At 34.8% G+C, this 14085-nt stretch overlaps 1 protein-coding gene across 1 annotated transcript; it reads left to right on the top strand.

Moving 5' to 3' along the window:
- Nucleotides 1-27: 27 nt before the first annotated feature.
- LOC134280596 (E3 ubiquitin-protein ligase TM129-like) lies at nt 28-4478 on the top strand. The gene is made up of 4 exons (XM_062763044.1): nt 28-241; nt 789-1260; nt 2556-2715; nt 4172-4478. The coding sequence occupies exons 1-4, from the start codon at nt 28-30 to the stop codon at nt 4421-4423; spliced, it is 1098 nt and encodes a 365-aa protein (XP_062619028.1). The 3' UTR covers nt 4424-4478.
- The last annotated feature ends 9607 nt before the right edge of the window (nt 4479-14085 follow it).

The following is a 14085-nucleotide window of genomic DNA, read 5'->3' as shown; positions in this document are numbered from 1 at the left end:
CACGTGGATATATTTTTCCCAGGAACGATGGGCAATGAAGAAACTTTAAATGTCATCTTTACCATAGGATATTCATTTTTTGTGCTTTGTTTTGTTGCACCTCCAACTGAATTTGTTTCAGCAGGTTTGACAATACAGAATGTTTTATCCAACTACCTTGGCAGTGAACAGTTACATTTTATTGAATATCACATGAAGAGGACAGCAATCACATTACTTATTCATTCACTACTGCCGTTAGGTAATTACAATTGGATTTTTACTAGTTTTTTTTTGTTTTTTTTTTTTGAAAGCCTTAGTTAATAGATATTTGCTAAGGGGCTCGCCATTAATTTATTTGTTTTCCTAATCTTTGACCACTTGTACACTATAAATTACATCCTTGCATATTTATGTAGTGTAGATGTGATCAAGAAAAGAATTAAGACAATTACAGTGTGGTGGGCCCTGTGTTTAGTTAATACATTGTAGTTGGTTGTCAGTTGATACTGTAAATCCCACAATACAGTACATTTGTTAATTAGAGAAGTTAGCGGAGAATTAAGCCTTGTCTATCCATTTATCTTAAGTTATTTAGTACTGAGAGTTGAGAGAAGAATGCAGCATTGGTTTACATGTATATGTAACACAAACTGGTTAACATGTTAATGTAAAACAATATACATGTATTTTATCAATCATGCCATAACTACTAAGGGCATCTGATGATGAAAATTACTTTTGATTCTCTATAGACCTATTGAAATACAGAATCTTCTGAAATCTAATGATCTTTTTTTTTATTTCAGGGTACTACATAGGACTGGGGTTGTTCTCACCACACCTTGGTTTGTTTACTCCTTGGAAGCTAGGATTCCTTTGGCAGAGCTATCTAGTCTCCTGTATTCTAATTATTTTGACAACTTCCTTACTCTTCTATCTTTGGACAAGAAATAAATACAACAGCCATCCCATAGCAAAAGAACTGGCATTGCTTGGGAATGGAACCTCCTGGAGGGCTGTTGCTTCTTCCATTAACATAGAATTTAGGAGGGTAGATAAATTTACAACAGGTGCCCCAGGGCGTAGAGTGATAGTGACGGACTCATGGGTGATGAAAACATCCACCTACTATGTGTACATTGCCCATCAGAATGATATACACCTATCCCTATCCAAATCAGAGGAGCATGATATCCATTATGAAAGTATGACATCTGTTCAGTTCCTCAAGTTTAATGTTATAAGCATCAACCCAAAACTCAAGCCGTTTACTATCAGGTGAGTTGGTTTGCAAAAACAGATTGATGTACATGATGTAAGTACATGTATTTAAATATGAAAGAGAAATATGTTCAATTGTAGCAGGTCTGTTGTTCATAAAGGCTGTTCTTCATTTTGTTTTGCTAGAGTTGACCTTCTAACTAAAACCTCAGTCTTTATTAATAATACTTTGAACACATTAATTAATTGAATTAAAGATAAAATGAAAATTTATTAAAAGAAAAACTATGATATCAACACACACAAAATCTGTAACTGATGTAACATCCCCCCTCCACAAACACTACCCAAAATAGCATAAAAATAAGTATAAGGGGAACAATATTGAGAAAATCACAGACATCAGACTCATGAAATACACTTGAGGTGCTACTGGGGAACAAACCCAGTTCCTGACTACCACACTTTTCCCTCCTTTAGGTCTTTACTCCTGTTTACACCATACTTTTTCCTGGCAGATCTTTCACATTTCACCTTTTAGAGTACAACAGTCAGTACCCCCTTGCTTGTCATAAAAGGCGACTAAATGGGGCATCCTTCGGATGAGACCGTATAAACCGAGGCCCCGTGTCACAGCAGGTGTGGCACGATAAAGATCCCTCCCTGCTGAAAGGCCGTAAGTGCCTAGCATAGGCCTAAATTTGCAGCCCTTCACCGGCAATGGTGACGTCTCCATATCAGAGAAATATTCTGGAGAGGGACGTTAAACAGTCTACAATCAATCAATCAATCAGTACCAAGTGTAAGTGGTAGTAAAGAAAAGGGATGGAAAAGGCCAGGATCTCGGCCCTTAACCCTCACCCACCCTCACTAGCAATAAGCTTGTTGTTCCAATTGATCTATGTGGTCACCAGAAACCAAACTTTCCTGACTGTCACATCTGAAATACATGCATTCTAAAAAAATAATTTCCATATTTTCCATACATTGGTATCAGAAGCAAAATGAAAGGGTGGAGGGGGGGGAAGGCTAATTCAAAGAGAAAAAAATTCTAACCTGAAAAAAACTTGACAAGCAAAATAAAAAAACATGACCAGTGTCCAAACCTGAATTGAAAGTCTAATTTCCTTTTTTCAGTACCATTTTTTCCCAAAAATTACAGTACCATTTACCCTTCTCTGACTGCACTGCATTATACCATTTGCCCAAAGTTGGGGGGGGGGCTAAACTTACAGCCCAATCTTCAATGTCTGTAACCTCCCCCACCCCCTTGGGTGCCTATGCCTATAAAGTGCCTTATTTTAAAGATTTTATGATGTTTTCCTTTGATTTATTGATTCATACTTTTTCAGGTTGAATGCCTTAGAGTATAGAGATTTAAAAGACAAGTTGACAACTCCTATTGTCAATGCCAGGAACATAGTGATAAAGCAATCCCTAAGTGACCAATTCCTGGAGGCGTTTAGGCACCAAGTCAGTCTGAACCAAGTCTTTAACATGCCAGAAGGAATGGTAAGTCAGTCTGAACCAAGTCTTTAACTTTCCAGAAGGAATGGCAAGGCAGCAAGTCAGTTTAAACCAAGTCTTTAACTTTCCAGAAGGAATGGTAAGGCAGCAAGTCAGTCTGAACCAAGTCTTCAACATGCCAGAAAGAATGGTAAGGCACCAAGTCTTTAACATGCCAGAAGGAATGGTAAGGCAGGAAGTCAGTCTCAACCAAGTCTTTAACATGCGAGAAGGAATGGTAAGGCACCAAGTCTTTAACATGCCAGAAGGAATGGTAAAGCACTAAGTCAGCCTAATCCAAGTCTTTAAAATGCCAGAAAGTATGGTAAGGCACCAAGTCTTTAACATGCCAGAAGGAATGGTAAGGCAGCAAGTCAGTCTCAACCAAGTCTTTAACATGCCAGAAGGAATGGTAAGGCACCAAGTCTTTAACATGCCAGAGGGAATGGTAAGGCAGGAAGTCAGTCTCAAAAAAGTCTTTAACATGCCAGAAAGAATGGTAAGGCACCAAGTCTTTAACATGCCAGAAGGAATGGTAAGGCAGGAAGTCAGTCTCAACCAAGTCTTTAACATGCCAGAAGGAATGGTAAGGCACCAAGTCTTTAACATGCCAGAGGGAATGGTAAGGCAGGAAGTCAGTCTCAAAAAATTCTTTAACATGCCAGAAAGAATGGTAAGGCACCAAGTCTTTAACATGCCAGAAGGAATGGTAAGGCAGGAAGTCAGTCTCAACCAAGTCTTTAACATGCCAGAAGGAATGGTAAGGCACCAAGTCTTTAACATGCCAGAAGGAATGGTAAGGCAGCAAGTCAGTCTCAAAAAAGTCTTTAACATGCCAGAAAGAATGGTAAGGCACCAAGTCTTTAACATGCCAGAAGGAATGGTAAGGCAGCAAGTCTTTAACATGCCAGAAAGAATGGTAAGGCACCAAGTCTTTAACATGCCAGAAAGAATGGTAAGGCACCAAGTCTTTAACATGCCAGAAAGAATGGTACGGCACCAACTCAGTCTCAACCAAGTCTTTAACATGCCAGAAGGAATGGTAAGGCACCAAGTCTTTAACATGCCAGAAGGAATGGTAAGGCAGCAAGTCTTTAACATGCCAGAAAGAATGGTAAGGCACCAAGTCTTTAACATGCCAGAAGGAATGGTAAGACACCAAGTCTTTAACATGCCAGAAGGAATGGTAAGGCAGCAGTGAAATCATACCAACAATTGTTTTATGTAACATCAGGAATGAGTCAATGTGCTCCATCCATCCACTGTCAGTAAGACTTATTTCTGAGAATAAATTGACTTTTGATTATTTCATTAAGGAGTGTCTTTTTTGTTGTGTATGAGATGAATCTTATGATGTAAGCTGATGTGGAAAAACTGGAAATCACTTCATACATGGCTAAAAGTAGTTTAGAGAAAAGAACAAGAATCAGATTTATCTATTATTCTTTTTTTGATATTCCAGGAGGCAGATACTTGTATTGGGTGTATGCAGAAGGAGTCCGACATTAAGCTAGTGAAGTTGTGTGACAGTGCCGGCCCAGGACAGTGTGTACAGTGTTACTGCCGCCCCATGTGGTGCTTAGAATGCATGGGAAAGTGGTACGCCAGTCGTCAGGACCAACAAAGACCAGAAATCTGGATGTCAGGGACCTCCCCATGTCCAACATGTCGCGCTGTGTTCTGTGTTCTAGATGTTTGTCAGATAGTAAAATGATGATTGGTTTAATTATAAGATAATTTACATTATTGGTAGCGGATTTATTACTAAGTTTTTAATCAGGATGGAATGTCTCATGTACTTTTGAAGATAATCAATTTACAAAAAACAGCATCTTATTTGTAAACTAGTGCTAATTGTAACGGGGACCGTTACAGATGTTCCCCAAACGCTCCCTAGATCCCTTTTTGTGCCTTATTTTGTAAGACTTTTTTTTTTATTTGCTCAGTTTCGACAGATTCCATTTAAGAATATAAAAACTACAATGATATTAACTATATATCATTTAACGTTTCACATGCACGCGCACGCATATGCAAGATAATCATGGCATTTTGGCTAAAGAATTTCTGAGAATCAAAGGAAATAATACAGATATAAATGTTACTATTTTTCAAGTATTTTAGTCATTTTGCACATTGCACATGCGCATGTGCTTGCATGTCCATGCTTTCAATTTTGATAGTAGCATAATGTAGGTATCTAGTATTATACCTATTCATATTCTAAATTTTATCCTGATTTATTGAGAATTAAGAAAGTTATAGGCATTTAAGCCAATCAGATTGCAGCACACATGCATGCACATGCTTTCCTAGAAATTCTTGTACATCATGTTGTATAACCTTCTAATGTATGACTATGTTTAAAATTTCGAAGTATTTTGTCAAAAAACAAGAAAGATATTGAGACTTTAGTTTCAGCCAATCAGAGTGAAGCGCATGTGCATGCACGCGAGTTAATGATAATTTGACCATATCCTGTTGTCTATAGTACTAATATATACTTATATTATTATTTTCAAAACATTTCTTCAAAAAATAGAAAAGTTACGGCTTCATCTATTATATTGGTCATTTCACGTGTTGCACGTGCGCGCTCTTGCAAGCACGTGCGCCCAAAATGACCTTGATTCCGCAAATCTACATAACATGTCTACTTACCCTAAAAAGGTTTTACCTACATCGGATGAACAGTTTACAAGATCATTCGCGGACAAATAAGTGCCCAGGAAGAAGAAAAATAATAATAAGAAACAGAGTGAAAACAATATGTTCCCCAACTTCGTTTGGGGAACATAACAATCATTTACTTTAAATTATTTAAAAGAATAATCTTAAACACATTGTAAATATGTGCAAAAATATCATCGATGAGAATTGGAGTTAAATGAATGGATTCCATAGTGAGTTTCTGCATTCTTCAAGCTTATTTTTGTTGTATATTCATGTAGTCCTTGACCTTAGTTCGTGAGGTTAAGATATGCTATTTTTCAATGGCAGATCCTTTGGACTGTCCATCCTCAATGCTCAGAGGTTTTGTATTCAAAAACTCTTTCTGAAAGTGCAGCATACACGTATGTTTCAGACCAGAAATGAAAACTAGCTGCAATAATCTATAAGGTAGCTCACAGGAGTTCGCGTACCTATCAATTTTATCGAAATTTTCAGTAAATTAAAAAAAATATATAATACCTATAATAATAACACGTTATTATTATAGGTATTACGTGATTTTTTAATTTACTGAAAATTTCGGTAAAATTGATAGGTACGCGAACTCCTGTGGGTAGATAAACTAGAGGGTCCCTTTTTTTTTGCTTTTTGCTTCTTGGGAACATTTTTGTTGTTTTTCTTCAGGTTACATTGTTTAGTTTTGCAAGCAAAAAGAACAATCTGAAAGATTCCCTTACTTATGCAGCTATATCCCTTCATCACCTGCATACAGAGTTTATGAATCTCAGTTGATTCCATACGCAAAAGCATGCTCTACATATGAACAATTTCTAAAACGAGGTACATTAAATTACTGACAGACAAGTTGATGAAATAAGAATATCAGCAGTCTCATTTAAAGTCATAATTTCGTAAGTTCTATGGTTGATACAATGACCTTGTCTGCAAATAGAATTTATCATTGAGTCAAATGCTGACTGATGTTTTTCATACTAATTGTAAGTCCATTATTTAAACACTGAATTGACGACAGATTTTTCCCTTATTTCCCAATCATGACAAGGAACACACGGTGGGTGTGACCAGTTGACAGGAGATGCTCACTCCTCCATGGCACCTGGCCTGGGGGGCATAAAACTTAGACGAGCTCACTTTTGATCTCGGTCTCACTTGTACAGTGCAGGGAACTAATTTTGTTACATAAACCAGCATCAGGATCAGCATAAGTAGGATCAGGATAGAACTAGCATCAGCATCAGCATTTAAAAAAACAGCATTAGGCCATATAAAATTAATCTTTAGATTCTCATCCCCGCCTGCCCCTCTCAAAATGTCCCGCCCGATGTTTTTTTATTTTGATTTTTGGGTATTTTCATGTATTTTTATTCAGTAAGAATTTGGGTCAAAGTTTAAGAGTTATCCCGTCTGTATTAAAAGTCGCTATTTATAGCAAAAACGCCATGTGAAGAATGGAGAAAAATCGGCAATAAAAGCAGTTTAAATGTGTAAGGAAAAGATAATTTGTCAGTATAGAGAAGGCAGAGAAGAAAAAATAGAATAAACACATATAGATACCATCACTGGCAGGAGCAAGTATGTAGAGAGATTGTAACTAAGTAAAAATAGACGAGGAAAATGACACCTGGTCAAGTTATATATAACGATCTCCAGCTGTGTGACTTAGCTTTGAAATAAAAAAAAATCTACAACATCTTAGACAGACTTAAGAGAAGGCCTAGATTTTTCAGTAGAATAATTATTAGAACATTTATATAGATTTTGCAAAATAAGAAGTCACGCATACACAATTTATTGGTATCTCCACCTCATTTTGTTCAGGATGTGCCGTATAATGTGTACTTGATAATTTGTTAATTAACAATAAATATTTAACTTTTAAAGCAAAAATTTTCTTTAAATATTTAAAAGAATATGAAAAGAATTAAATCTATTCATATTTGCATTAGGGTAATAAAAAAATGTGTACGGGGCGTCCATTGTTTTGTTGATACTTAGGCCTATATATAAATTAACAATCATAAAAAATAAAATCCGCCCACCCGCCCCAATTTTTTTGCAAATTAGGATGAGAATCTAAAGATTAATTTTACCTGGCCTTACTTGGATCAGCATCAGCAAGCAAAGGATAGAACTAGCATTGACCAAAGTGAAAACAGATAAAGGAAAGTCATTTAATACAAATTACAAATAAAAATTACCCCAAAAATTATTTTTAATGGCTTAAAATAGCGATGCTGTTTTTGAATTATCCACTTCCGGCAGGATAATCCTACGTCCGTTAGCATTACTAGCATTGACCTAGTTTCAAACCAGCATCAGGATAAGGATCAAACCAGGATCAGGATAAGGATAACTAGCATCAAAATCAGCAAGCAAAGGAAGCATCAAAATCAGCAAGCATAGGAAGCACCAAAATCAGCATTGATGCTGTAACAAAATTATTTCCCTGCACTGTACCAAAGGAATATATAGTAGAAAAGTGAGACTGAGATCAAATGTGAGCTCGTCTAGGTTTTATGGCCCCCAGGCCAGATCCCACCTCTGATGTTTCGGATGTCCGTGTTTGCTCTGCTCCTATTTTGTATTGTTTTATGGACTTTGATATTGAATACTGTTCGTTATCCTCATATCCTTCATATACATGTATGAGTTTTTTCAATGCTCTATTGAAGATGATACATATATAACTGTAAAAAGTGATTTATGAATGAAAAGAGATTCCTAGTACTCCCCTTATACTTAGAAAATAAAACCACAAAAACAATGAAAGGAAATAGATAAAATGAAAAAAAGAAGAAAATAAATACTTGTAGTGATCAATACATTGTATCAGAAATCTTTTTAAATTATTTAAAAGACAATTTAAGCTATGGTGAGAGCCAATTTGGGCCTCTTATTTGATGTAAAACTCCAAAAATAGTGAAAATTGTTATAGTTTGCAGTTGCTAACTTTTAATGAAGCTTTTTAAAACCAGCATTAATTTTGATTCAAAGTGTACACAGAGGCCACAAGAGGGTTATAAGTGACAAGTACACACAGGCCACAAGAGGTTATAAATTGTGACAACTACACAGAGGCCGAAAGAAGGTTACAAAGTGCGACATTTTACCAAATTTCCAGTGGAATTTCATTAAATCTGAGACACTTTTCACTTCAGAAAACATGGGCATAAGCTTGCCAACTGAGATTTTTATATACACACTGCATTTGGTTCAAGTACATGAAATATATAAATTTGGTAGATAGGCAAGCTTGTGCTCTATAATTTCTAAAATAAAATGTGCTTTGAAATCGATGAAAATTGGCATAGAAATAAGAAAATTCTGAATTTGACATATTATATGCGACATTTCTTTGACTTTCGTGTGTCCCATAACTTAGAATCAATATTTATTTTGTAACAGTGATAAATAGTTTCAGTAATGATCCTCTGCATCGCTCTTAGAATCTTTCAAAACCAGAGGTCAGAAAGGGGTCTTAGCCTATCTTGTGATTGTAAGGTGGAATGGATAGCTGAAGAAAGCCTGTCTCGTTAACTCATAAAACAGAATAATTAGTGCATTTTTCATTCTAAACAATGATTAGGCCACTTTCGAAGTACTCTTTTCATTTTCCCCTTCAGACTCATTGAATATTGTACTCATTAAGTCGATAAATAATCGTATTGACCAAAAAATCAGCAATAACTGTTCATATACATGTATACACGTATGTTATTTATTTGAAAATCATACAACGAAGAGGGATTTTGACTTATGGTTTTATAAGACAAAGCCTTTTTGATGTGAATGTTTTGTTCTACCTTCAGTTGACCTATAGAAAAAAATATTTAATTTATGATTTTGAAACCATTGGCAACAATATTGTTCAGGAAAGCGACGTCTTTTCAAACCTAAAACACTCTCCCGTAAACCACATACTCTTCAGAATTGTTCTCTTCATCTCACTGCTTATTCTTTTAGATAACATTTTGCAGATATTTGAATTAAGCACTCCTAGTAACACCTACGGCAAAACACAGTTACACCCCTTGTGGCAATTACTGTTCAAGGATAAGAGTAATTTTACTGTAGTTGAACAAGATCAGTACGCTGTGTTTGAGAAGGTGCTTATTAAAATGGTCAAAAGTTGGGTAAATAGGATCATTACACATATGCTGTTATTGAAAGGAACGATAATGAGCAAACTGTAATGTGTTTCTTTAACAAGTATATACTGACAAAACGCCAGAGATACTCAAGCTGTAGAAAGCCATCTAGGAAGTGTCATTAATATCCTATAATGGTATAAGATGAGGGCTAATGAGTTCAATCTTCTGTTGAATAAAATAACATGTACATGAAACAAAATTCATATATTGAATTTAATAAGAATAAATACAATTAATCGTACTACTTTTTAAGATGAATTTACGTTACTCACTTTTAGGAATATTCTATAGAGCATAGTGGCCTTTTCTTAATTTAATGAAATATTTTTATGGTGATATACTTTAAACTAAATATACGGTTTTTTTAAATTATCATTTTTGCTTAATGAAGTATATCGATCAAAATTTAATATCAATCCAAATAGCTAACTAGTGCTAATTGTAACGGGGACCGTTACAGATGTTCCCCAAACGCTCCCCAACTCTCTTTTGGTGCCATATTCCCTGGAAGCTTCATTAAATAAGACAAACTCGATGCATTTGAGACTTAAAAACGTTTACCCAGAAGTGTACAAAGTTCATTCAAATTTTAGCATTGCACGCGTGCGCATGTGAATGCATGTGCGTAATGACCATGTCATCTTGTCTACACAATCTATATATTTTAATATACTTAATAATAAAGTATTTAAAAAGATACGCTCATTCAAGTTTTTTTTTTATTTTGCTCATTTCACGTGCACGCACGTGCTCACATGAGCATGGTGACCATACCTTCTTGTAGATGTCCGTTACATCTATCTATGTTCTAAATCCCACCCTGTTTGGTTGAAAACCAAGGGAATTATAGCTGTTTAAAGTTTCAGCCAATCAGATTGCAGCGCACATACATGCACGTGTATGCATGTGCATGGTGACCATATTTTCTTGTAGTTCAGTATATCTATCTATGTTCCAGATCCCATCCTGTTTGGTTGAAAATCAAGGGAGTTATAGCTATTTAAACTTTAAGCCAATCAGATTGCAGCGCACGTGCATGCACGTGCATGTTTTCATGATAATTGCTATATATCATGTTGTAGGATATCTTAATGCATGGCTATTTTCAAAATTTCAAAGGATTTCGTCAGAAAACAAGAAAGATATTGAGACTTTAGTTTCAGCCAATCAGAGCAAAGCGCACGTGCATGCGCGTGAGATCTTGCTATTTTGACCATGTCATATTGTCTATGCTACTAATATATCCTTATATTATAAGTTTCAAAGCATTTCATCAAAAATTAAAAAAAGTTACACCTATATCAATTAAATCGGTCATTACACATGTTGCACGTGCACGCTCTTGCAAGCACGTGCGTGCAAAATGACCTTCGTTCCGCAAATCTACATAACATGTCTACTGACCCTAAAAGCATTTCACCTTAGTTGAATGTATAGTTTACGAGATCATTCCCGGACAAAAAAGTACCCAGGAAGAAGAAGAAGAAAAATAATAATAATAATAATAATAATAAGAAACAGAGTAAAAACAATATGTTCCCCAACTTCGTTTGGGGAACATAATTACAAGCCTACAAGTAGAAAAGTTTTTCAAAGTGGGGGGGGGGGGGGTACTACCGAGTCCGGGTTCCAAAAAATCCATGTGATCAAGGCTTCATCTGTGCGACATATCTAATACATATTCCGTACGAATCCAAAAGAAGTTATATAGGTTCCGTTACCAAAGCTGAAGATAACTAGTGCGATATTTTGAAATTAGAGAAAAACGTACGAGGGAGAATTGAACATTAATGTTGTGCTATTACTTTACTGTCACTCAAAGTTCACACACATCGACCCGTGAGAGGCAATTTCAATATGGGGGTTACAACCATACATTTTCTGACCATGCATAGTAGAATTTTTTGACGATGAGGTAACCTGCGTTACCTTTCAGAGTAAACAGTGGACTCGTCCAAAGATGCTTTGTCGGCGTCTGTAAAAGTTACCTGAGATTCCTACGCAAAGGAAAACACGAAATCTCTGTATAGAAACTGTTGCGGCTGCGGAGCTTTACTCATTGTTCATTCGCCATAAAAAAGAATCCGACATTTAACGCTTAATATCTTCGAATATACAGACTTTTTCAAGATAAGCTTCATTTTTGTATCTAGAAATATTTTTATCTACAAAAATAATATCTGTTCGTGTATTTTAACTGAGTAAATCGATGACCTAGCATCGTTTTAGATAACTCAAGCCCCTCTAGGGCTTGAGTAAAAATAACATCGCTTAAATGTTTGATCAGGGGATATCATTAGGGATAGATGAAAAATACATCAATTATGCAACAAGGTGTAATCTTCTCATGCATTGACCTCTTGTTGCATTTTCAGTAGTAATTTTTTTTAAATTCTGGTGACAGAAAAAATACTGTAACCCATTTGTTTAAAATTTTACGGATAATGGTAAAAGGTTAAGCTAAAAGTATCTTTGCCAGTGTACCGTTTTTGAAAGGAACGTAAAAGAGCAATGTGTTTCTTCTAAAATTATATCTCAAATGTTTGACTAAGGCACATCGTTACGAAGCCAATAATTAGATACACGAAGAGTAGATCAATTGCAACAAGGTGTCATTTTCTCATGCATTGACATCTTATTGGATTTTCAGCAGTAATTTGAAATTCTGGTTAAAGAAAGTTCTAAGTAATCAAATTGGTTTACAATATTTCGAGTTAGATAATTTAAATCAAATTTTTTCCCTTAATTCTAACATGTAAACTTAAGGCTTCAGTCCATCAAGTAACATATAGTGTATCTTCAAAGATTACAAAAAATAAGGTCATTTCTGTTTTAGAGACTAACATTTGCTTTCTTGTTTAAAAGAAACTTCAGAATTTAACAGCTGTCATTGCAGAGGATAGGTAAAAATATTTTGTTGAAATGCCTTTGAAATATTAAGTTTCCATTTGAAAAAGGTTATATTTTCTTAAAAAAACCACTTCAGTTTAAAATAATACATTTATTTAAAAAAAATAATATGAATCTTTAAAACAAAGTGTGCATTGCGGTACATCTCCCTATTGAGATCTTTTAAGATCTATTAAGAACAGCTGAAGAAGATCTGTTGGATTTAGTATAGGGTTGTATATCTGTCTTTTACAGATAAGTTCTCTAAGTGCATTTCGACAATACTTATTTGAATTAAGCCCCAAAGCCATAAAAAATCCGTGAGATAATCAGCGAATTCTACTAAGCCTTTTTTAACTCCTTATTAAAATATTAACAGCAGTGAAGGGGGAAACCTTAGGAGTACTGTTCAACAGTGTATTCGACTTAAATCAGATGACATTAAGGTACATGTACTCTGATCCTCACTCAGGAAGGATAACTCTTTAATTTATAATTTAATTTCAGTCTTAAAATGAAGCTTGAAAATTAAATCTTGCAAGAATTTTCATTTTATACCTTTCAATGTGCGTGAAGGATCTTTGAAGTTCTCAAAGAGGTGTTTTAAAAAGTTGAAAGTTTTACCCTATAAAAGTATTTTAAAATTATACATACGTAGAGAAATTAAGGCTCTTTAAATCTAACAATATACTAATGTATATTAACATGATATGAAATTAGTAGTGATTATGTTGTTTTGCAATGCTATCAAAATCTTTATATACTATGCATTATAAAATGATTGATAAATATGGAAGAAACAATTTCTTGGAAAGCATGGATACCTCTTAATTTTATTTCTAAAATGAGTTTGTTGATCAAATTTGAATTGGAAAATGCATAGTAGTTGTTTTATTCACATTTCCAGAAAATTTATTTGAGATCTAATGTTCCCTATATATTATGATTAACTTTAAAGATGAAGTTTAAAGAGTTATCATGGATAAAAAGCACATTACTTATGAGGATTCAGACACATTTTTGTGAGCATTTTCAATTAAGTCAATGCCTGATTTTCAGAACGTGAAAATCCCTTAATAATAATATTTCTTTTGATTAATATGTAAACACAATATTAGTGAACCTTGATCATAGGTATATGTGTCTAAACAGAGTGCCACATCTGTTTCCTACTTGGATATTTTACTAGAAAAGGCGTTAAATAATGGTAATCTAACAATCAAGCTCTATGATTAACGTGATGACTTAAACTTATATGAACCTTGATTTCCCTTATACAGCAATACCTATATGCACATTGTTTTAGGAATTTTTAAAACGAGGTATGTTATTGACAAACAAGTTGATGAAACCAAAAAAAAAAAAATCAGCAGTCTCTTTATAAAATCATCATTTCGTAAGTTCTGTGGTCAATAAAATGACCTCGTCGGCAAATACAATATTTCATTAAGTCACTTGTTGACTGATGTTTTTCATACTAATTGTTAGAGTATTATTTCACAATGAATTATAATTTCTCCTTTATCTCACGATCATGACAAGAAGCACATGGTGGGTGTATAGGTCCACAAGGGAGACATACATATACTCACCATGTCACCTGATCCCATGTCTCATGTTTTGAAGGTATGCGTTTGCCATG

This window comes from Saccostrea cucullata, unplaced genomic scaffold, assembly GCF_032062105.1.
Source record: "Saccostrea cucullata isolate Sc308-1 unplaced genomic scaffold, CSIRO_AGI_Scuc_v1 ctg1387, whole genome shotgun sequence".
Taxonomy (NCBI): Eukaryota; Metazoa; Mollusca; class Bivalvia; order Ostreida; family Ostreidae; genus Saccostrea; species Saccostrea cuccullata.
This window is presented reverse-complemented; position numbering and strand designations above follow the sequence as displayed.

What these genes read in the sequence shown, in the direction of transcription:
- LOC134280596 (XM_062763044.1), top strand. Translation starts at nt 28, where the DNA reads ATGGGCAATGAAGAAACTTTAAATGTCATCTTTACCATAGGATATTCA. An exon ending in TCATTCACTACTGCCGTTAG is followed by an intron (nt 242 to 788) that starts GTAATTACAATT and finishes TTTTTATTTCAG; the next exon opens with GGTACTACATAGGACTGGGG. An exon ending in CTCAAGCCGTTTACTATCAG is followed by an intron (nt 1,261 to 2,555) that starts GTGAGTTGGTTT and finishes ATACTTTTTCAG; the next exon opens with GTTGAATGCCTTAGAGTATA.